Raw genomic sequence first — 25,803 nt, forward strand, 5'->3', positions numbered from 1 at the left:
CCATTTTGTAGTCAGGTTTGTCTCAATAGCCATTGACATGGATTGTAAAGAGTTTTGTTTTGTTTTGTTGAACGTCATGCAAACAAACGATGATCTTCGTATATAAAACTACGATAGTTACTCATTGTGTTTAGAGTTGTTGTTACCAGAGGGATTGCGCCGCAAGTAATTACGATCACGCAACGAAAAGAAGCTAAGAACTTTGGCATGATAGGATTGCCTCCCTTTTTTCTTGAATTCTCACATATTTTACGAGGAACACGTGTCTCTGCAACATACACATTTTAAGAAACATTTCAGTTAAACAAACAAGACGTTGATATTTGACAAAATTAAGCGAATTACATGAATCTGATCGATGTTAATAATAATAAATAAGTTGATGCACGTGTTAATATGAATATGATTTGACTAATCATTAAAAGAATAATATTCATGACACACGTTTAATAAACATAATGAACCCATGAGAAACACAATACACCCAATCGAGCAAATCGTGCGCACGAAAACAGATTTATATACAGCATGTATTAAACTCAGGAAATCCCGCAACCAGTTGTGTTGGCCGATTCTACGTTTTATCGAATTACATTTCATCATCGGGTCGGACATGGGACCACGTAACAACAAAATGTGGTGAAAATAATGGAACACTGGCAAGTGTCCCGGATGCTGAAACACAAAACTATCTTGTTACAAAAGCACAGGAGAAGTGGGGACACGTCGGTGGAACTATTTGTACGAGAATCAATCAAACATTGATGAAATATGTGCTAATATCCTTTTACTTAACAGACGCCTACTTGGGAAGTAAAAGGGTACCGACTACATTAACTTTTCAGTGGATTGATGGGACAGTGTTTGCTCAAAGATCATCATCATCATCATCATCAGGTAAAATAAGATACTTGCTCATGTTTTCCAATATGTATAATTATGTTCCAGCTCAATGGACAAATATTGGATACACTGCATGGTTAAATGGGGTTGGAAGTGGTTTGTGTGTTGGACTTCAGAGGGAAGGAGGAAATTGGGGATGGATTACTGGAAGTTGTGATCATTCAAACTATCACATTTGTGAAAACAAAGGTGGGTCTCGTAAGTTTCCTACACAAAATCATTTATTTCCATACCATGACAAATCTTTTTGAGATTTTCCAGAAATCAATGCCTACCTAATTTAAGTGTATTTCGCTTGCATTAACGTGGTATTGAGTAAAACTGGCGTACTTTGGTAGGAGCAAGAGAAATATCATTTGATCAATCAAGTTATTCAGTAAACATTGGTGACCCAGTCACTATAAGTGGAAAAATATCAGGATTCCATACAGAACCTCTCACAGTTACAGCAATTTACAACAGCAACCAACGAGTAACTCTCGAATATAATTACATTGGAACCAGTTTTAGTTACACAATAAACAGTGTAACCTCATCACATATTGGAAACATACAGATTGAACTTGTTGGATCTGACTCCAGTTGTAAAACTGTTGGATCCGTGTCTCTGCAGTTAGGTACAATCAATCTGGTAATCACCAAAGGTGCGATTTGTAACATAATCTTATGTATTAGAATCTATTTATATTTCACTGGATAAAAGTGAAGTTGTGGCAAATTACGGAACACAACAAACAATCGTATGTGAAGCAAATGGTTATCTCAACCCATCTGTTCACTGGTTCAGGTATGTTTTCCAAAATGGCATTAATTTCGCAGTGATTATATGTTCGAAGAATATAGTGTAGCACGTGTTTCTGTGGTTTAACACGTGATTTAATGCGTGATAATGTATTTACAAGTACAAACAATGTTTTTTATTGTTTACTGAACATTCACAAAATAAAAATTAAATCAAAAGGAAAAAGTTGCCGATAAGGATGTTTGTTACAGAAATAGTGTTTCAGTATCAACATCGTCTTCTCGCAATATTTACCAAACAACAACTCAACCAAACTCCTACGCTGGACAATCAACGCTATACATAACAGTTCATGACGTTGTTGAATCAGGAAGTTACGTTTGTGAAGCTACAAACTGGAATGGAGGCGGAGAGAAGACGAAAACATTACAAGTTAAAGGTTTGTGATTCTTCATACATATTTTGATTTGTCTAAATTTTTATATGACTTTGCATGAGAGTAAAGCGATTTTTGGGGAAAATTTTTGCAATCCATATTTTTAGTTCCGGCAAATATATCAACGTCTCTTTCGAGCATTATTGTCAATTTCGGACAAACAGTTTCTGTTGATTGTGTTTCATTTGGATTTCCAAGACCTACTGTTAAATGGAAGTGGTAAACATGCTTTAAATAATAAAAGGTTTCTTGGATTAATCGCTTACTACAGGTCCAATGGTGTTCAAGTTTCCCAGCTTTCGACGTCTTCTGTATATCAAACCACTGTTACAGACTCAGGGTTTAAATATCAAGCGAGGTTGCATATTACTATGAATGACGTCACAATGTCGGGTGGATATAAATGTACAGCAAGTAACGCCGCTGGAAACGCCTTCTTACCTATGACTGTTTATGGTACGTGTTGCTGCTTTTCCAGATTTAATGTTTCACGAATAGTGATGTCCCGGTTAACCATGTTTGCCGCAGCGCAACCAACCGCTAACAAAACTAAAAATAAGATAAAATCAGTAGCAAAAAAAAAAAACATAAGTCAGCAACGCGAGTATTTTGCATAATGTTGTGTATTTGCATGTCGTAAATACTGTCGACTCTACCTGGTAAATTAAAGTCTATTACCCGGCCGGGTTCAGAAGTTCGGCCAATACTTCGTGTCCCGGTTGCATCACAACACTACTTTAGTTTTTATACGACATATTTTAAACATGGTATTGTTATGTACATTACTTTTCCCTTTAAACTGTGCTATAAATTGTTTTCTTAATAGTTTAAATTAAAGAATACTTGTTAATATCGATACAATTTCACAATTATTATATTTGCATTAATGTTTCAGTGCCAGCAAATGTAATTGTCCAAAAAAACTCTGTGAATTTGGAACACGGACAAAGGGAAATACTTGATTGTACTTCGCATGGAAACCCTAAACCTGTTGTTAATTGGTACAGGTGAGATTAACTCTTGAAAATTCGTTTTTCATGTCGTTGATAGTGTCACTGCATAATTAAAGGGTGAACAACTGTCTGGCAAAGTTTGATGAGATTTTCTCAAACTAGTTACTTGTTTCAGATTTTTCATCAGTATCGTACACAATAAATTTTACTACTGATAAATGCATACTTACGCATCAATTTTAAATATCATATTTAGCGTTTATTTAGGCTTTTATGTTAATGTTTAAAAAAAGGTTGGAAACATACACTGTAAATCACATCATATTGCTGGAATGGTGTTCTTTGAGTTTTTTTTTTAATTTCGAACGATACATTTTTTCGCACACTGATGCTCTAACATTGGGCTCTTTTTGTTTCAAGAACTTTTAGAGACGACATCGTGTGTATCAACAAACTTAAATTAATCGTGCAGAATGTCTAGGTTACAATTTATCAAAATTAAGGTACAATTTACCTTAATTTTGATAATTATTTAGTCGTTGAGTAAACATCATAAATTGTCATTAATTATTAAACTTTCAACAAATTAATGGGTTGTAAATAAGATATATTGTTGACATAGGACTTCGTCGTTGGTTACATACGCATCGAGCTCGTCAATATTCCAACAAGTTTGGCAACAAGGAACTAACCATCGAACAAACAGACTTCACATCACAGTAACTGATGTAATGCAAGGTGGAATTTACGAATGTCGTGTGGAAAGTAACGTGGCTGGTGGCAGAAAAATTAAGGAAATAACAGTTAACGGTAAGAAACACAAATTACGATCTTTGTAGCTAGGCTGTTGACACATGTTTAAACGCAGTCAAACCAAATATTTCCCTCACAACGTCATCCATGGTTGTCGAAAGTTCGAAACAACATCAAGTGAATTGCATTTCATACGGATTTCCCAAACCAACGGTCTTCTGGAAAAGGTGCTGTACATAACAAATTCTTTACATATGTCAGCTGCATACAGATTGCCACTGTTTCGACCTACAAGGTCTTGGTGTGCAGATTCTTTGTCGTTTGTTAGCAAATCCATGCGTCCTTTGTCTATTGTTTTGATATAACACAAATGTAGTAAGATTGATCATCTGAGTCCAAATCTTTGTTTGTTTTTTCGCTATAGGGTTATCAGAATGGTGTTTGTATTGCATTTAAACCAAAGTTTAATTATCACACAACCCTTATTCAGAAATGGGAACCAAATTGGAGATTTATCAACCGAACCTATTTACACAACTTTAAGTGAGGGTCAATTTTCCCAAAGAGCTCGACTTCGTCTGACAGTTGATGACGTCATACAATCTGGTTCGTATGTTTGTCATACGAGCAACAGCAACGGCGATAAAAACAACTTTACACTTCAAGTAAAAGGTACGTTATAAAGGATTGAACTATGTACGCCCCAATGGTGTTGTGTGCAGTGCGTTAGAAATAACATGTTTGGACAAGTTTATAATGGTTATTTCACGTTTTCAGTTGCAGCAAATATCTCCCTTACACAAACTACCAAAGTTGCAAAGATTTTCGATTCCTTTACTGTCACCTGTGTTTCGTATGGCTATCCTTTGCCAACGACTAACTGGATGAGGTAAACGTTTATATTTTGTAATCTTCTGAAATTGCGTGAAAAATATTGTACTTTTCTTCGTGTTATTCGTAAATCTGAATTCCATTTTTAACTGAAATTCAAGATCAACATCTTCAATAAGTTCTTCCCCCTCAAACTCGATTTATCAAACAACAACAACCAGTGGTAAATATAAATCAACATCACAGTTACATTTCACTTTAAAATCAATCGGGGAAGCTGGAGAATACAAATGTGTGGCTTCAAATATTAAAACGAGAACAGCTCAATTTCATGTATTAGGTGAGAAATTTTAACCTAAATTTTAACTGATCTTTAAAATGTATTATAATATATCGATATTTTTGTTTTTAGTGAAAGCCAACATCTCTTTGTCAACAAAGAAAGTCACTACACGTGAAGGGGAAACTGTTAATATCACTTGTACTTCGTTTGGATATCACACCCCTGATGTTTACTGGACAAGGTATTTTCCATTTAACTGAGTTTTTATTGAAATGGCAAAGTTATCGAACCAACCATACATCTTTACTAGAAATTCGAAAAAAGTTTCACCTAATCCATCGATTGGATTTTATCAAAGTTTCTCTAAAATTAACAATTTTCAAATCAGAAGTCAACTGTTTTTAACCAATTCCACCCTTAGTGATAGCGGTGAATACGTTTGCCTCGCTAATAATTCTGTTGAAGGCAGTTCAGTTGCTATAGCAACAGTTGAAGGTATGTTTCAAAATTAAACTTGTTTTGGAGAAACTAACCGGTTTATTGCATGCAGTTGGTCCATATTTGATTTTTTCTACCTCATCAAAACGTTTTAGCCAATCACAAACTTACACGTGTACATTTGCTGGCATTCCACCACCCACTGTTTATTGGAAGATCAACGACCAAATTATCGACCATCAAACAAAAACACCAACAAAAATTACAAACTTCCAACAACACAATCAGACACAGTCTCAATTGCTTATTTCAAGTTCCGTTATATTTGGGCAAAACTCTGTAGTAAGTTGCTTCGCCATTAATTTGTTTTCCTCGACGAATGAAAGATCAATGTATTTAAACAAAGGTCAGTTGTGATTTTTACCTTTGTTCTTTTCTTTTGTAAATATTATCTGTTTCAGACATTAACATGCACCTAGATACGCTTTATACCATGAATGGTAACGTGGGTTTCACTTCAGCCTTAAATCTGTGCAGTATTTCTGGTGGGTTGTTGCCAGAACATAAGTTTGTTAATCACACTGATTCATCATTTAACCTGGATACATGGCTTCAAGGTTTGATATAACAAATGCTTGATAATATGTTTGTACAAAGTACGTATTGTTGTGACGTTTCAAGCAGTGGGAGAAAACGCCACAACCTCCACAGGAAGTTGTCTCTTCTATCAAACATCACCCAAAGATGTCAAACACATTCCTTGCAATGAACAACGCAATTACGTGTGTATATATTCAGGTAGAGTTGATGTTAACATTACTCCATAACCATTAAATTCATCTTTATTATCAGCTCTTAAAATCTCACAAACGAGCAAATGTTACAACGACCGGGTCACAGTTCAATGGGAAGATCTGACCAAATATAATGGATCGATAACTTACCTTGTAAGAGCAATGAACGAAAGTCACTCAATTAATGTCAGTAAAGTTTTTACCCAACCTTCAACAAGCAACCACATCTACACAACCACAATCGATCATCTGAAACCAGATAACTCATATAATATAAAGGTAACAAATGTGTATATTGTATTCAGGGGAGTTTGAAAACAAAATTTATATTCAGGTTCTAATTTTTCCGTACTTGTGGCGTCTTGATGTTCCTACAGCTTCTGCGATGACGTCAAATATATTTCGTAACGTCACAGGTCAAATGTCATTGGTTGACGGTGTGTGTCGGATCAAAATTATTCTCCCGAAAAATTTAATCGACCTTGTGAAAAAAGTAAAGGTAAAATATACTAAATACCCCAAAATATCGGGAATAAATATAGGATTTGGTATCCAGCAAAACTGCAGCGGTCATATTCCTATTTTCCTTTTTTCGAGGTTCTTCACAAATTAAATAAAATAACATACATACAGTGTGTATATTATACACTTTCTAACGCAAAGACGGTTTTCAGCTGCGTTTTGCTTCGGTTGAAATTGAGGAAATTGCGGATCCGCAAACTAACTGGAACGAACTTGTGTTTTTACCAAATACGTCATTACAACACAATGTTGTGATTGGTGGAAATCAACAACTCACTGCCCGGTTTCAACCAATCACAGAGTTTTGTTTCAACACAATTTATGACGTCAATGGGAAATGCAAAGAAGAAATTGACCAAGGTATGTTAAGATTTTACGTCAGACGCCACATTTCCATATCTATCCACCGAATTTCCCACCCAACTCAGTTAACATTATATGCTTGTTTGCTAAACGTTATTTCGAATTTGTCTATGCCTATTATAAGTTTAATCAAAACAACCCTGACAAAATAAATACCAGTTAATATTAGTGTTGTGTGTTTGTTGTTGTTTCTCGTTGTAACTAGCGAAGGTAAATATGAGACTACACCGATATTTTGTGGTGATACACCTGCGTATTGTTTTGGGCAATGGCTTGTTTGAGCCTAACTATGCTGATTATTTAAGTCTGATTATCCTGTAAGTAATTTGTTTCAGCAACAAATTCAACACCTTCCGCCACCTCTGCAATTACTGGTGCGATAATATCTGGAATTCTCGTCGTCATTTTTATTGTAGCAGCTTTGTTTTACAAGTAAGAGCTAATTAATAGACCACTCTAGTCCGCATATCAGTATTTCTATTTAAAAAGTTTCGCCCGCGGGGAATGCCCGTCTTGTACTTCTTTGTCACAGAGAAACTCAGCTTCGTCACAAGGCAACCGACGATTCTTTGGGGTTAAATTTATGGTTAAATGAGCGAAAAGGCACGTGCTGTGAAAAAGTTAATTGAAAAGGCATTAAAATGTTCAAGGGGATGTATCTCAAAATTTAATCACAGAAGTATACCTTAATTTATGGTTTTATGTTAGGCCCGGGAATAATACAGATATGGGGCCTCTAGCTTACTATCTGTTACTGTGTTTATGGCAGTTACATCAGACGTCGAAATGCTCTTGAGATTTCATCCCGAAAACCTAAGAAACGCACCAAGGAAGGAAGTAAGTTTGTTTGTTTTTGCTTTTTCAAAGACCAACCTAAAACAGAGTAGCAATTACATAGACTTGCAAACTTAATCAGTAATATTAGCAAAGTGGAGCCAATAATATGAATTGTGTAAGCTGCAGACAGATGGCCACTGTTTCGACCTTTTAGGTCTACAGCATACCCACTTTAATCATTAATACCCTCATTTTAATCCACTAGATGGTGATCGTGTACAAGAACAAAGTACTCGGGTACTGAAAAGTAACATTAAAGATTTTTGCACCAAGAAGGGACATAAAGTGCTGCAAGCCCAGTATAAGGTTTATGGACTGCGGTCTATGTTGTTATGTTGTTTGAGCAAAATCATTCGAATGTGTGTGGTCTCTTATTGCAGAAAATCATGAGCCAGCAATCGAGTAATTTGTTCAATGTCCAGACTGGAACGATGAAAGAAAATTTAACCAAAAATCGCTACAAGAATATAATCCCATGTAAGTGTATTTAACAGAATCTATATTGAATACTTGTATAGTTCGTATAGTTCTTTATTAACAATGGTTTGTGTTTGATATATTCTTAGACGACCACAACAGGGTGATACTTGGCGTTGGAGATGGAAGTGGAGATTATTATATTAATGCTTCCTTTATTAATGTTCGTGACACATCTGGCAAAATTGATGAACACTAAGATATAAAATCTACCTTTCGTTGTAACAACGATATTTTAAAGCGTCAGTTTTGAAATATTTTAGGGTTTCAATCAATCGAACAAGTGGATTGCAACTCAAGGACCAACACAAAACACTATGGATGATTTTTGGTCAATGGTTTTGGACCAAAATGTTCGTGTGATTGTGATGCTCACTGGTGTTTATGAAAATGGCAAGGTTTCGTTAAACATTTATTTGTGGTTTGTTTTGTGACGTAAAAATACCCAATACATTAATAGTCCAAGTGCGCCCTCTACTGGCCAGAAAACGTTGGACAATCTCGAAGCTTTTCACGGATAAATGTTAAATTTGTTGACGTCATTAACAAAGGATTTTATCTTATTAGAAAGATTGCTATTGAGGATGCGAATAACACATATTTATCAGTGAGTACTATGTGATATTTGCGATCGCAATAAAGTTTCAACATCTTACGTAGGGGCAACGCTATGTGACGCAATTTCAATCCATTGATTGGCCCGACCACGGAGTTCCACAAACTACCACTGTCTTGCTTAGGTTTACAAAGGAAGTTAAAACGCACTTAGACGAAGTGCAAAGAACCTTAAATGTTAGCGTGCCTACTATTGTACATTGCAGGTAACATAATGGTAGTTTCAAAACATTTAAACTAAAAATTCATTTTCGTTGTTCGTAGTGATGGTGCTGGAAGAACAGGAACGTTTATTGGCTTCGATAATTTATTGCATGAATTGAGTGAAACTGGTTCGGTTGATGTGTTTAAGACAGTTTGTAATATGAAGCAGCAAAGAATGGAAGTGTTGCAAACCCCAGTGAGTAAATGTTGCTGAATTTTACAATCGTTTTCCCTTGTGAAAGGTTTGTTATATTCCAGGAGGAATATATATTTCTGCACAAACTTCTTGCTGATGTTGTGGTTCTAAATGAGACTGATCCAGATCAAGAATATCTTCAAGACCAAAAGTTATTTAATGAATATTTACGTACTTCGGTCGTATGACATGTTATATTTTGTAGATCTGAGGACGACAGTAGCAACGACAACTACAATGACCTAAATCCAGTGTACAATAATGTGGAAATTACATCGATGGAGGTTAAAAGTCCACCATCTTTTTTATGTGAATATGCATTGTTTTGCATTTAGTTTGGTTTTATATCTTGGTTCTGTTGCAGATGTCAATGTACAATAACGGAGGAAATAAAAATAGAATAAAGATGAAAATGTGGCGAACTTCCAGGAACAAACTTCTTCTTTTCTAGTTCGATTCTCCCAATTTATTGTGTGGCCCTTCCAAATGTTTTACTGTTAATTTTAGCTTTGTGCAAAACAATTACGCACCATGATTGTGTTGTCAGTTACTCCTTTGCATGTTTTTTTTTTCAGTTCATTGTTGGTGTACTGATCAGTTGGTATTAAGTTTCTACTGCTGTCGTGACGATTTCTGATTAGTTTCTATTACAATCTATATTACATCCCAACCTTGCCAGTATAAAGCTAGATAATAAAACGATTACACTTTGATGCAATAGCATTATTAATTCTTATTTAAGTAAATGCCTCTATATAGGCCTACAGACTACTGTTTCGTTTGATGGCTGTATATGTGTGTTACTGTAACAAAAATATCAACAAATTGTGTTTTTGCAATAATTTATCGATAAAAAGTACCTAAAGGTGTTGAGATCCGCTTCTATACTTCAGATTATACCAGAAAACAACAATTTTATTTCCCCGCTACATAATATATGGGCTTACATATTCTTGCCGCCAATTCAAGAAGTTTTGGTCCTTTCGCTTAATGTTAACATTTTTCGGTCGATACGAAGAAATACCCCCATATTTAGGACTTTTCTCTTCAAATATATTTCAGTGGATCTTTTTTTTTTCGACCTACTATATAGTTTTTTTTGTTGTTTCGAGTTGTTCAAATCATCTTGACGCAGTAACTTTTCATGGAATGGCGTGATTGACAGGATCGCCCCTCCTTGCTTGGCGATCAAGATGATTTGAACAACTCGTCCTTGCTTGGCGATCACGTTTGACGTACTTTCTGTAAATACGAAATAACATATTCTTTAATTAAATTAAGCACACAAACAATGACGGCTGTGTCAAATAACGGACAACTGGGAGAATCAGTACTGAAGTATACGTATGACTACTGGAAACTGAAACAAATTTAACGAAGTATTTGGGTGTTTGCACGTGCTTTCACGCTTAATAAATAAATGTTATAAGATTGTTACCGATGGCACTCCACAGCTTGTTGGGGCGGATATTTCTCAAAGTTTGTTTCCATTGTTGAGAGAATATATTTGAAAAATATTGTAATTATAAACCTCTAAAGCACGTGTGTGGAGAAGTCGCAACGGTGATACTTGTTTGCGGATCCATGTTTGAGAAAACTGATTAAGCGAATTTACTGCGAGCCACAAAAGTAAAATAAGCAAATATTGACACCAAATTCGTATCGAAATCTATATTAGGTCACTCAATTGCCACGCGATAAAAAATTCTTTATTTCTTTACCAAAAGCAGAAACCTCATCATAAATATGATAACCCATAACAGGTATAATGGAGTGGCTGTTATAGTAGCGTTGCAACATCGTCAAAGGCAACAAATGAGGATCGTGGGAGGGGTGACGTCATTTCACTGTGGTATCAGCCACAAACCTGTCAAAAGCGTTCCTTCCTGGTTCCTACTGTTGGTTTATATTATACAATAAATTAAACGCTTTAAGGTTGAGCACTCCCATTTGGGTCAAAAAAGCACAAATACACATGTTTTGCTCTTAGCACAATTTAACAACAGGGTCCAGTTGTTTGCAAATAGCTGTGGACAACATAATTTCGTATGCTGACAGGATCGACGGTGGCTTACATAAAGACTAACGAGGATCTCGTCACTGCTACTGCGTTACCAATTCCTTCGAAGTTTAGCCCATCTGAAAAAAGAAATTAATGCATGTTCACATGAACACTTCAGTCATCGTTTAAGTACGAAAGAATCTGGCCATGGTTAGAAAATGTAGTTCAGGTAGCGCTTCAGGTAGTTTTTATTTTTCACCGAAAACCTTCTCAGCAATAGAAGAACAAACAAGAGAAACAGGCTTAAGCACCGATAAAACCATATCGCGTATGGGCACCCATGTGATGTGTCCCATGGACGAGTCATGTTATATATTTTCTGTACTGGTTGTTACCACGTGTGTTACGTCAAGTGTTAATTGCACATTCGATGCAATATAGTTTATTATTACTTAAATGTTCTAGAATCTTAAACAAGTTTGCTCCATAATTTTAGCATGTTACACTACACTGTCTTCTAGTTTTTATGGTTATGTTTGTATTTGGCAAAGTATTGCTGCGTACACTACGCGTTGATGTCCGAACGCATCACACCAAGCCAGTTACACACCCACACACAAATATAATTGGATACATCAATGGGATACAAGTAGCTGCAGTTAAACAGCAATGACTGTCACAGGTGTTTCAAACATGTCTTTTGTTCTGATTTGTTGGTTTTGTTTATGCGGGAATTTCTGCAGCATGGTTGCAGGTATGTAATTAATGTTTTCCTATTTAAACTGAAAGTAGCAAACCTTATTCAGTGTGGCAAATTGTGACGTTATAGTGTAACTTAAGGCAAGTCGCTTTCATAAAACAGCAAAATACTTTTTGATCAACTAAACTGAATATGCGATTATTCTTAGGCAATATGAACACTCCACGTTGTTAACAGAAAGCTTATCTTACACTTCCAAGAATAAAAGTAAACTTATTATGACTCTTATCTATTTACATGAACAGAGATGCTTACACACAGACAAGTTTACGAGTATCCGTTTCCTTGGCCCAACGCAGTGCAAATAGGAGATGATATATTTAGATGATAAACGCGGGTTGAGCACCTTTTGTGTTTAAACATTTAAAGTTCCTGTTTTCTTGGTGATTTTTCTGGGTGATTACACCTAATTAGGAATACGCAACAAGGGCAGTGACGTAGACATAGCGAGATAACGCCTTTGCGTCCCCCCCCCCCTCGTTTTGTCTTTATTTACACTGTTTTGTATTCTGTGTGAAGTCTTTTATTCCTTTGGAATTCCAGGAATATTATATATTGATTTGCAAAGACAGATCCGCCGTTCACCGACTTGCACAGACTGATTCCTGTAGTCAATTTTGATATTGTCTCTATTGTGAATATAGGAATAGTGATTATGACACACGTTTAATTACATAGTATATAGTACATCTATAAACAAATATTACGAAGGGCAATGAACCAAATGGTTGGCAAGAAAACAGCTCTTTATAAATATATTGGTTTTAACTCAGGAAATCCCGCTACCAGTTGTGTTGGTCGCTTCTACACTTTATCCGATTACGATTCAACACCGGATCAGACATGGGACAAATCAAATACAATATGTGGTGAACATAATGGAACACTGGCGAGTGTCCCGGATGCTGAAACACAAAACTATCTTGTTGCCGAAGCAAAACAAAAGTGGGGACACGTCGGTGGAAGTATTTGTACGAGAATCATTTTAACATTGATGAAATTAGTACTAACATAATTTGACTTTACAGTCGCCTACTTGGGAAGTAAAAGGGAAATAAATGCATTAACTTTTCAGTGGCTTGATGGGACAGTGTTTGCTCAAAGATTATCATCATCAGGTGAAATAAAATACGTGCTCATGTTTTCCAATATATATGATTATGTTCCCAGATCGATGGACAAATTTCGGATACACAGCATGGTTGAACGGGATTGGAAGTGGTTTGTGTGTTAGACTTCAGAGGGAAGAAGGGAGGACAAATGGAACTTGGGGATGGGGTACCGCTCATTGTGATCACACAAATTATCACGTATGTGAAAACAAACGTGAGTATCTTAAGTTTCCTTCACAAAAAGTTTTATTTGCACACAATGACAAATCTTATTACGTGTTACAAAACAACACCTATTTATAAACGCACTAAAACTGGTGCACTTTGGCAGGGGAGAGAGAAATATCATTTGATCAATCAAGTTATTCGGCAAAGATTGGTGACTCAGTCACTATAAGTGGGAAAATATCCGGATTCCATACAGAACCTCTCACAGTCTCAGCAATTTACAACAACAACCAACGAGTAACTCTCGAAACTAGTTACACTGGAACCAGTTTTAGTTACACAATAAACAGTGTAACCTCATCACATATTGGAAACATACAGATTGAACTTGTTGGAACAGACTCCAGTTGTAAAACTGTTGGTACCGTATCTCTGCAGTTACAAGGTATAATCAAAATTGCAATAACGTACATTCGATGTGCAACATAATCTTATGTATTAGAATCTATTCATATTTCACTGGACAAAAGTGAAGTGTTGGTAAAGTACGGAACACAACAAACAATCGTATGTGAAGCAAATGGTTATCTTAACCCATCTGTTTGGTGGGTCAGGTGAGTGAACATAAAAGTATGTTCGCAGTGATTATATATTCATGGAATATAATGCAACATTTGTTTCTGTGGTTTAACACGTGATTTGGTGTGTGATAATGTATTTATAATTACAAAAGATATTTTATTACTTACTTAACATTCAAGCCAAAAAAAATAAACTCTAAAGGAAAAAGTTTACCTAAAAAATTGTTTGTTACAGAAATAGTGTTTCAGTATTAACATCGTCCTCTCGCAATATTTACCAAACAACATCTCAACGCGACACCTACGCTGGACGATCAACTCTTTACCTAACAGTTCATGACGTTGCTGAATCAGGAAGTTACGTTTGTGAAGCTACAAACTGGAATGGAGGCGGAGAGAAGACGAAAACATTACAAGTTAAAGGTTTGCGATTCCTCATAATTGTTTTAATTTGCTTGAATTGCTGTATGAGCGGTTCTGGTGACAAGTTATTTCGAATTGAAAATATAGTTGAATTCCACAACACAGTTTTTAGTTCCAGCAAATATATCAACGTCTCATTCGAGCATTATTGTCAACTTTGGACAAAAGGCTTCTGTCGATTGTGTTTCATTTGGATTTCCAAGACCTACTGTTGCATGGAAAGGGTAAACATGTTTAAAATAGTTTAATTACGATGCTCGTTTCTTGCATTAATCGCTTACTACAGGGCCAATGGTGTACAAGTTTCCAAGCATTCGACGTCTTCTGTATATCAAAACACTGTAACGGACTCTGGGTTTAAATATCAAGCGAGGTTGCATATTACTATGAATGACGTCACAATGTCTGGTGGATATAAATGTACAGCAAATAACGATGGTGGAAGCGCCTCCTCAACTATGACTGTTTATGGTAAGTGTTGTTATTACAGAATTGCTGTTTAAATGAATGGTGATGTTCCAAGTTAACCATATGTTTGCCGTTTCGCAACCTGCCACTAAAACAAAAAAATAGGTAAAACCAACTAATTGCTGTGTTTGGTGCAGAAGCGATTGTTTTACAAATAAATTTGTGTGTTTAAATGTCGTAAATGCTATCGCAGCTATCCGACTAATTTTGTTTTACTAGGCATTTCAAACTAAACTGTTAATTTGTTTCTTTTTGTTTTATATTTTTAAAGGAAAATGTAGCAAATTCCCAAAACTGTGATACAATGTTATTATTACCAAAAACTGCAATATTGTTTCAGTGCCAGCAAACATAATTGTTACAAAAAACTTTGTGAATTTGGAACACGGACAAAAGGATATAATTGATTGTACTTCGCATGGAAACCCTAAACCTGTTGTTAATTGGTACAGGTGAGATTAACTCTTGAAAAGTCGTTTATGACGTTGTTATTTTTACTATGTGACCAAAGGGAGGACAACCATCTGGCGAAAGCTGTTAAGATTTCTTCCAAAAAATTGAAATCATTGCTATTTGTAGGTTTTTGTAAGTTTGTTTGAAGTTTTGATTACGCCCATTAAAAATGCATGTCAAATAACGTACAGTTGCAGGCGCGAATTATGTTTGGACAATATTTTTTCGAAGTGATGGCACTATTTTGTAACATTTTTCGCATTTTGTTTTTTTGTTCCTTTAATACGAATAAACATAGAAAAGCCAAAGCTAGTATGCTGTTGTTTGATACGAATAGGTTACGAAAATCAGTAATCACCTTCCTTATACTATCACATTGTCTATTAAATTAGTTCAACACGTGGTGACTATCTATAAATAATAAATTTTCATTTATCAATGTTTTGGAATTAACATATATTGTTGTCAAAGGTCTGCGTCGTTGGTTACGTACGCAACGAATTCGTCAATATTCCAACAAGTTTTGCAACAAGGAACTAACCATCAAACAAACAGACTTCACATGACAATAACTGATGTAATGCAAAGTGGAATTTACGAATGTCGAGTGGAAAATAACGTGGCTGGTGGCAGAAAAATCAGGGAAATAACCGTGAACGGTAAGAAACAGGTGTATCACCTGTAAGAAAATATGCAGCTACGATTGGTAACATGAGGTATTGAAACGCAGTTAAACCAAATATTTCCCTCACAACGTCATCCATGGTTGTCAAAAGTTCGAAACAACATCAAGTGGATTGCATTTCATTTGGATTTCCCAAGCCGACCGTTGTATGGAAAAGGTGCTGTATGCGATAATGTATTGTATATACGTGCTAAACGAAATGGTAAGTTCTTGTCTATTGCCTAGAAATTATATAAATACAGAGGGTATGTCAAATGGTGTAGAAATCCTACTTGGGTTGCCCTGTATGAAGAAGACAAAGCGGGTTGTCTATGGAATTCTAACAACAATTAAATGATAACATTACGTTTGTTTAGAGATGGGAACCGAATTGGTGATTTATCAACCGAACCTATTTACACGAGTTTAACTGAGGGTCAATTTTCACAAAGAGTTCGACTTCATCTAACAGTTGATAATATCATACAATCTGGTTCTTATGTTTGCCATACGAGCAACAGCAAAGGTGATGAAAACGACATTACACTCCAAGTACAAGGTGCGTTCATATCGGAACGCATTGTATAGGTCAGAATGGTGTCAAGTCAGGCCAACAGTTAAACAACGTACACGATACAGTGTGTTTGAATGAACGTGGTTGGACGAGTTTGTAATGGTTATTTCACGTGTTTAGTTGCAGCAAATATCTCCCTTACACAAACTACCAAAGTTGCAAAGATTCCTGACGTCTTCACTGTCACCTGTGTTTCGTATGGTTATCCTTTGCCAACGACTAACTGGATGCGGTAAATACTCATCTTTTTTAATGTTCTTACACAGCATGAAAATTATGTTTGTTCGCGTTGTTTGTAAGTCTATTTGTAGTTGTCAAATTTTGAAACCTAGCAAGTTTATTTATGTCGCAAAAATCCAGATCAACATCTTTAATAAGTTCTTCCCCCTCAAACTCGATTTATCAAACAACAACAACCAGTGGTAAATATAAATCAACATCACAGTTACATTTCACTTTAAAATCAATCGAGGAAGCTGGAAAATACAAGTGTGTGGCTTCAAACATCAAAACGACAACAGCTCAATTTCAAGCATTGGGTGGGAAATTTACCAAAAAATATTAAAATTTTATTTTACCCGCTGGTGTTCATGCGTTTTAGTGAAAGCTAACATATTTGTCTCAACAAAGAAAGTCACATTAAGTGAAGGTGAAACAACCGACATAACCTGTACTTCAATTGGATATTACACCCCTAATGTTTACTGGACAAGGTAAATACTTTTCAACAGGAATCTTGTTAAAACGGCAAACAATTTAACTGCCCTCAAACCTTTGCAGAAATTCGAAATTAGTTCCATTTAATTTATCGACTGGATTCTATCAACGACAATCCCAAACAAGCAATTTCCAAACTACAAGTAAACTGTATTTGCAACATTCCAGCATTATTCGCGATAGCGTTGAATACGTTTGTCACGCTAACAATTCTATAGGAAGCACAATTGCTGTAGCAACTGTCGAAGGTATTCTGTTTTGTTAAATTGTATTCGAACAAACATTATCCTTGCATTGCATGCAGTTGGGTCACATTTTATTTCTTCAACATCGCCAACAAGTTTCAGCCAATCACAAACTTACACGTGTACATTTGCTGGCATTCCATCACCCACTGTTTATTGGAAGATCAACAACCAAATTATCGACCATCAAACAAAAACACCAACAACAATATATACCAACTTTCAACAACATAATCAGACACAGTCTCACTTGGTTATTTCGAGTTCAGTGATATTTGGCCAAAGATCTTTGGTTACATGCTGGTCGAATAATTCTGTGTCACTGACAAATGAAAGAACGATGACGTTTAATTCAGGTACAGTTGCATATCTGTTTTTTGTGCATTACTTTTTCGTGACATTTTTGTGTTGCAGACCTAAGGATGTACATGGGAACGTATTATATCAGTTCAAATTTGAACCGTAGTTACAGTTCTGCTTCTAGTTATTGTTATACTACTGGAGGATTTTTGCCATCCTTAGGTTCTTTTAATAAGTCAAAATTTCCACCTGCTTTAGAAACGTGGATTCAAGGTTTTTGTTGATCTGAATAAACTTTCCTTACAATAACTATTTAAAACAAGAATACGCGTAACAGACACAAGTATGACCACGAAGCTTGACAGTTGTCGTTTTTACCAACCATCTTCCATACTTAATATTTCTTGCACAGAACAACGTCAACACATATGCCTATATTCAGGTAAATTTTGCGATATTTGACTAATAATAGAACCCTCAACGATTTTTACTCAAACACTAAGCACAGCTTTAAAAATCTCACAAACGAGCAAATGTTACAACGACCGGGTCACAGTTCAATGGGAAGATCTGACCAAATACAATGGATCGATAACTTACCTTGTAAGAGCAATGAACGAAAGTCACTCAATCAATGTCAGTAAAGTTTTCACCCAACCTTCAACAAGCAACCACATCTACACAACCACAATCGATCATCTGAAACCAGATATCTCCTATAATATATCGGTAAATACACGTGTCTAACATATTGAAGGGAGCTTGAAAATAGAATTTATGTTCAGGTTCAAATGTTTCCGAACTTGTGGCGCCTTTATATTCCTACAGCTTCCGCGATGACGTCAAATATATTTCGTGACGTCATCGGTCAAATGTCATTGGTTGATGGTGTGTGTCGAATCAAAATTGTTCTACCGAGCAATTTAATCGACCTTGTCACAAAAGTAAAGGTACAATACTAAATATGATAAAACCCTTCAAAACTCTTCCCGTAAAGATTTTTTTTCAATTTATTTAAACAATTAAACATGTCAGTTCAAAATAAAAATAGGATTTGGCATCCAGTAAAACTTAGATACATACAGTGTGTTTACTATACACTTTCCAACGCAAAAACCTACGGTTTTCAGCTGCGTTTTGCTTCGGTTAAAATTGAGGAAATTGCCGATCCGCAAACTAACTGGAGCGAACTTGTGTTTTCACCAAATACGTCATTACAACACAATGTTGTGATTGGTGGAAACCTACAACTCATTGCCCGGTTTCAACCAATCACTCAACTTTGTTTCATCACAATTTATGACGTCAATGGGGAATGCAAAGTTGAGCTTGACAAACGTATGTTTAGATGTTACGCCAGTCACCATCTTTCCATACATAGAAACCGAAATTCTTACCCAAGTTAACGTTGTGCTTGTTGGCTAAAAGTTTTTTCGATTAAGTCAAAAAATGCCTAATTTGTTGGACAACAACGGTTATGTGGTAATATGTGCAAGTGTAAATTAGCAGAGCATTCTTATCATCGTCTACAAGTGTACTCAACGCTTATCACAGGTTTAGTCAAGATAACTCTGAGAAAATAAATAACAACTAATATTCAGATTATATTGCGTTTATCCTGTAATTTGTTTCAGCAACAAATGCAACACCCTCCGCCACCTCTACAATTGTTGGTACAACAATATCTTTACTGCTCCTCGTCATTCTGGTTGCGGCAGCCTTGTTTTACAAGTAAGAGCTTTTCTTGCTACACATGGTTCTTTTAAATACAACCGGCCATTTGGCATTTATAGTGTACTAACTGTTACTGTGTTTCTTGCGTTTACATCAGACGTCGAAATTCTCGTAAGAATTCTTCCCCGAGACCAAGGAAGCGAGTCAAGGATGGAAGTAAGTTTGTTCGTTTTAGTTTTTTCGTCTTCACAAACAATCCTAAAATATCAATTGAAACATTGGAAAGTTTGGTTGTAAAACTCTTATTACAATCCACTAGGTGGTGATCGAGGGAAAGAACAAAGTACTCTGATACTGAAACGTAACATCAAGGATTTTTGCACCAAGAAGGGACATAAAGTGCTGCATGCCCAGTATAAGGTGTATGGACTGCTGTCTATGTTCTTATGTTTCTTTTATAGAAATCATTTGACGAATGTGTGTCGTCTTATTGCAGAAAATCATGAGCCAGCAATCGAGTAATTTGTTAAGTGTCCAGACCGGAACGATGGAAGAAAATTTAACCAAAAATCGCTACAAGGATATAATCCCATGTAAGTAAAGTTAACACAATGTATATTGAGTACTTGTGCAGTGCCTATAGTTGCTCATTAAAAATGTTTTGTATTTAATTTATTCTTAGACGATCACAACAGGGTGATACTTGGCGGAGGTGATGGAAGTGGAGATTATTACATTAATGCTTCCTTTATTAATGTTCGTGAAACATTTGGAGAATTATTCTAACTCCAAAAACATTCCTTTTTCCTTGTGGTTATTTGTTTTGTAATATTTTAGGGTTTCAATCAATCGAACAAGTGGATTGCAACTCAAGGACCAACACAAAGCACTATGGATGATTTTTGGTCAATGGTTTTTGACCAAAATGTTTGTGTGATTGTGATGCTCACTGGTGTTTATGAAGACGGCAAGGTTTCGTTGAACATTTATTTGTGGTTTGTTTTGTGACGTAATAATACTCAATGCGTAAATAGTCCAAGTGCGCCCTCTACTGGCCAGAAAACGTTGGACAATCTCGAAGCTTTTCACGGATAAATGTCAAGTTTGTTGACGTCATCAACAAAGGATTTTATCTTATTAGGAAGATTGCTATTGAGGAAACGAATAACACATATTTATCAGTGAGTGCTATGTCATAGTTATGATTTTAAATAAGGTTTTAATATCTTACGTAGAGGCAACACCATGTGACGCAATTTCAATTTATTGCTTGGCCCGACCACGGAGTTCCACAAACGACCACAGCTTTGCTTAGGTTTACAAAGGAAGTTAAAACGCACTTAGACGAGGTGCAAAGAACCTTAAATGTTAGCGAACCCATTATTGTACATTGCAGGTAACATAAAGGTAATTCGAAAACAAATAAACCAAAAATTCACTTTCGTTGTTCGTAGTGATGGTGCTGGAAGAACAGGAATGTTTATTGGCTTCGATAACTTATTGGATGAATTAAGTGAAACTGGTTCAGTTGATGTGTTTAAGACAGTTTGTAACATGAGGCAGCAAAGAATGGAAATGGTGCAAACTCCAGTGAATAAATGTTGCTGAAGTGCACAATAGTTGTCCCTTCTAAAAGGTTTATTATATTTCAGGGGGAATATATATTTCTGCACAAACTCCTTGCTGATGTTGTGACTCTAAATGAGACAGATCCAGATCAAGAATATCTGCAAGACCAAAAGTTATTTGTTAAATATTTGCGTACTTCGGTCGTATGACTTGTTATTTTTGTAGGTCTGAGGACGACAGTAGCAACGATGACGACGATAATGACCTAAATCCAGTGTACAATAATGTGGAAATTACGTCGATGAAGATCAATATTCCACCACCTGTTTTATGTGAATATACATGGTTTTGCATTTTGATTGGTTTTATATTTTGGTTCTGTTTCAGATGTCAATATACACTAAGAAGTGAGGAAACGACAATAGAATGAAGATGAAAATGTTGCGAACTTCCATGAAAAAATTTCTTCTTTTCAGGTTACATTCTCCCAATTAATTGTGTGGCCCTTCTTTAAATGTTTTACTGTTAATTTTAGCTTTGTGCAAAACAATTCCGCACCGTGCAGGAATGTGTTGTCAGTTACACCTTTGCATGTTTTTTTCAGTTGATTGTTGGTATACTGATCAGTTGGTATTAAGTTTCTACTGCTGTCGTGAAAATTTGCGATTGGTTTCTATTACAATCTACATTACACTACAAACTTCGCGAGTATAAAGCTAAATAACAAAACGATTACACATTGATGCAATGGCATTATTAATTCTTATTTAGGTAAATGCCTCTATATAGACCTACCGACTACTGTTGTGCTTGATGACTGTATATGTGTGTTTACTGTAACAAAATTATTAACAAATTGTGTTTTTGCAATAATTTATCGATAAAAAGTACCTAAAGGTGATGGGAACCACTTGCTATATTTCAGATTATACCAGAAAACAACAATTTTATTTCCCCGCTACGTAATATATGGGCTTACATATTCTCGCGCCAATTCAAGAAGTTTTAGTCCTTTCGCTTAATGTTAACATTTTTCAGTCGATACGAAGAAAAAAAATTAAAAAATTTAAGACTTTTCCGTTCAAATATATTTCAGTGGATTTTGTTCTTCGACCTACTATATGGCTAACGTATGGCGATCATGAGGTTTTCAGGCTTGGAAGCCCAGGCATTGCAGCCTAGCTGGATGTTTGAACTCAAGACCCTGGGCTAACCAGGCCTAACGCTCTACCAACTGAGCTACAGGAGCTCAGTGGTTTCACGGGGTATATTGTGGCAGAGGTACACTGGTGCACAAGCGCACAACTTGCCAAACCCTTGTGACAACCTTCACATATCGGCTACGTAGGGGATCTACACCACCGTATCAGATAACGCAGTAATATTTCATGCAATGGCATGATTGGCCTCTTTTATTTGTTTAAATTTAAAAAGCATTTTTTTAATTCTTCACATTTTTGGGCGTGGGTCAATTTTTTTCAACCGAACAGCATGTTTTTAAACGTACTTGAAAACAAAACATTTGACTTTTCTAAAAGTTTCACAGGTATTTAATATCAACCTCTTCTGCTATCATTCGAAATTTTGATCCAAATCTTCAACTTTTTTTTCGTTAGGTGTGTCTTTATTCTTGCAGATATCTTGCAGCTAATAAAAATATATTGGTATCTAGATGTTTTACCTAATGTAACTATCACCAACACAACAGTCGAGGATTGGACGAAAGGTTGGCCCAAGCAGTGGCGAAAATCCGTTTAAATTTGTGAGGGGATAATCATGAAGTAAAGAAAACAATTAAGATTTTTTTGTTTTGAAAGTGATTAAATGTCAGCAAAACTACAGCAAACAACAATAAGGAATGTTTTGTCCATAGTCATTGCGTCGCGAAAGTGCCAAGACAAGAAAACATACAAGAAACATATTTATATTTGCCCCTCTGCCTAACGAAACACAGTTTGACGAGAATAACTTTTCTTTTGTCTTACTTTCTGTAAATACGAAATAACCTAACATTGAAATAGCACATCCTCCAGTTAAATTAAGCACACAAACAATGACGACTGGGTCAAAATAATACACAACTGAGTTCAGACGAGACCGCAAATGGCGATTCAGACTGTAATACGCATGCATGAAACCTCGTAGAAAGACAATCGATGAGCTATTAGACATCTTTCTTTCAAATTATTCATTGATCCGACAAGCGCGACTTTTAATTTTCAAGGGGGTAAAAAAACAAACAATAATTATGAAGGATTTTGGGGGAAAATCATATGCATGTCACCACAAACCAAAATATTTGTGTAACGTTACATAACAACGTTTGCATTCATGGAAATATGAACAATGGTCACACAACAGCCAGTTTCGTCATTAACGTCCGGAATCTCTTTCCATGGGGTTATTGGGTTAAGGCACTTTTTAGATAGAGTCTTGTCCAGCATCTCATTTCAAAATGTATAGCAACGGTTGCTTTCTTACGTGATTTGATCTCGTTACTAGTTTCTACGCAACAGCTGTGTTTTAATGTGGTTTTATTGGCCAGCTTAAAAGTGTTGCCTTAGAGACCAGAGGAAAGTTGGTTGACAAAAACAAATCGCCAGTTAACAAAACTTTGAACGCGGGTTACCCGGCCACCTTACGAGGTAGCGACATGATTTTTGTACACGATATAGTTCATAGGCTTAAGTTCGTAACGATACCAAAATTATAAAAAAAGCGTATTCGTATTCGGTTATGAATATGATATGCCTATTATGGCATAAGTTGCAAAACAAGAATCGCTCGCAAAAATTTTGGGACAGAGTATTCTACGCGCTTAACCCTTTCAAACGACATTAAAATAAACAATGTGGAGCCAATAATATGAATTGTGTATAAGCTGCAGACAGATGGCCACTGTTTCGACCTTTTAGGTCTCATCAGTGCAGCTGGTGTGACTATCAGACGACTTTGCTGACCAAATGCCCAAGCAAAGACTTCCACTTTGTGGTGACTATACAATCACCGTCATCCGTTGGGCACCAAACTAGGTGCAACCTTACGGAGAAAACAAGATGGAAACACTATGACCAAGCAAGGCTCAACCAATAGAGCCGCTAGGCCCCGTGTCACAATAATCATATGATAAGCAATGTGGAGCCAATAATATGAATAATTTGGTGCCCAACGGATGACGGTGATTGTATAGTCACCACAAAGCGGATGTCTTTGCCGTTTGGTCGGCAAACACCAGTGGCGCTGATCAGACCTTACAGGTCGAAACAGTGGCCATTTGTATGCAGCTTACACAACTCATATTATTGGCTCCACTTGCTTATCATATGATTATTGTGACAAGGGGCCTAACGGCTCTACTGGTTGAGCCAATCTTATATTTTCCTACCATCGAATGAAATCAAACAAATTCATCGAATGAACTTGGGTGCAAAATATTTGGAGTTGATAACTTTGAAAATGAAAGCCAAAGCTAAAATGCTGTTAATCATTAGTAAACGTTTCGAACACTAACTGGGTTCATCATCAGTACTACAATGAGCGCATGCAAGAAAAGCGTCGGGGTAATAAAGGAATGAGCATGCGCTCATTGTAGTACTGATGATGAACCCAGTTAGTGTTCGAAACGTTTACTAATGATTAACAGCATTTAGCTTTGACTTTCATTTTTAAAGCCATCGAATGAAATTTTAACAAATTCAGCCGGGGTGGCTATGCGAAATACAACAATGCCAAATGTTGATGCTGTTTTGCCAAATATGAACCTTAAACTGGGTTTTAATTATGTTATTTATGATTGATGGGAAATCTTATTTGATTAACGCATTTGACATAAGATCGCACGTGAGTTCTAATTGTTGTATTTTCGTAACCTGATTTTATTTGAAAACCTGATGCAAACACTACACCAACATTTATTTACCTCGAACATCGAAATCTACATTTGTAACAAGGTGGAACTCGATACCGCTGTAGGTGGTAACATTTTGTCAACCAACGTTAGGAAAAGAACGAGGCTTGAGGCGTTGCTTACCGGTAAGCCTCCTGTCATCCCCTGAATATTATTGGTTCTTGTCGGTTGAAGGTCCACGTTCCAAATACAGATATCACGAGCGTGCTTACGTTTTGCGTAACACGGCTTGACGATTTGAATAGTCTGTGAAGATACTATTCTAGACGTACCGCCGCAACAAGTTTGTTGTTGAAATTGTGTGTTTTTTGTGCGGTTTTGTATTTTTATTATGGAGGTGTGGTGCGCAATAACATACTAATTTCGCACTTTGAGTTTAATTCGTACCCTGCTGTGTAATTACATTCGCAAAGCACGTGTGTTGAGCATTTGCAACGGTGATAATGTTTTGCAGATCCAAGTTTACCGATTTAACCAATAAAACCGATCAGGCGAATTTACTGCGAGTCGCAAGGGTAAAACTAACAGATATTGACACCAAATTCCTATCGAAATTTATATTATGTCCCCCGTTTGAAAATTCTTTGATTAACTTATCAAACAAAGCAGAAAGCTCATTATATAAATGTAATGACCCATAACAAGTATAATGGAGTGGTTGCTCCAGTAGGAGTCTAAACGGTTGAACATCACCACAGGCAACAAATAAGGCTCGTGGGAGGGATGACGTCATTTATCTGTGGTATAAGCCACAAACCTGTCAAAAGCGTTCCTTCCTGGTTCGTGCTGTTGTTCACAATATACAGTAAATTAAACACTTTTAGGTTACTGCACTTCTT

The 25,803-nt window shown here is 36.1% G+C and overlaps 2 protein-coding genes across 2 annotated transcripts in view; one reads left to right on the plus strand and one right to left on the minus strand.

The window, feature by feature from the left end:
* Window positions 1-3,329: 3,329 nt before the first annotated feature.
* Window positions 3,330-25,803, minus strand: part of LOC145910304 (uncharacterized) — a 133,752-nt gene continuing 111,278 nt past the window's right edge. Inside the window, exon 11 of the transcript XR_014403196.1 lies at window positions 3,330-3,341. The gene's annotated coding sequence lies outside the window, so the exon portion shown is untranslated. The remainder of the gene's footprint in view (window positions 3,342-25,803) is intronic.
* LOC145912135 (uncharacterized) lies at window positions 12,825-22,198 on the plus strand. Its single transcript, XM_082999550.1, has 35 exons — window positions 12,825-13,074; window positions 13,138-13,227; window positions 13,280-13,435; window positions 13,553-13,834; window positions 13,892-14,003; window positions 14,206-14,393; window positions 14,506-14,617; window positions 14,680-14,864; window positions 15,202-15,313; window positions 15,786-15,973; window positions 16,045-16,156; window positions 16,356-16,537; window positions 16,673-16,784; window positions 16,913-17,091; window positions 17,154-17,265; window positions 17,333-17,517; window positions 17,574-17,870; window positions 17,929-18,087; window positions 18,152-18,256; window positions 18,323-18,543; window positions 18,600-18,764; window positions 18,945-19,152; window positions 19,449-19,545; window positions 19,646-19,704; window positions 19,808-19,908; window positions 19,985-20,081; window positions 20,171-20,244; window positions 20,326-20,460; window positions 20,523-20,669; window positions 20,724-20,884; window positions 20,943-21,078; window positions 21,141-21,229; window positions 21,283-21,389; window positions 21,445-21,533; window positions 22,154-22,198. The coding sequence occupies exons 1-34, from the start codon at window positions 12,825-12,827 to the stop codon at window positions 21,459-21,461; spliced, it is 4,932 nt and encodes a 1,643-aa protein (XP_082855676.1). The 3' UTR covers window positions 21,462-21,533; window positions 22,154-22,198.

This window comes from Ascidia mentula, chromosome 8 (genome assembly GCF_947561715.1).
Source record: "Ascidia mentula chromosome 8, kaAscMent1.1, whole genome shotgun sequence".
In the NCBI taxonomy this organism is placed as follows: domain Eukaryota; kingdom Metazoa; phylum Chordata; class Ascidiacea; order Phlebobranchia; family Ascidiidae; genus Ascidia; species Ascidia mentula.

Excerpts from the sequence above, each read along its gene's own strand:
- LOC145912135 (XM_082999550.1), top strand. The coding sequence starts at position 12,825 with ATGAACCAAATGGTTGGCAAGAAAACAGCTCTTTATAAATATATTGGT. Across the intron at positions 15,314-15,785 it reads CCTGTTGTTAATTGGTACAG|GTCTGCGTCGTTGGTTACGT; the intron begins GTGAGATTAACT and ends TTGTTGTCAAAG. Across the intron at positions 20,245-20,325 it reads TTAATGCTTCCTTTATTAAT|GGTTTCAATCAATCGAACAA; the intron begins GTTCGTGAAACA and ends GTAATATTTTAG.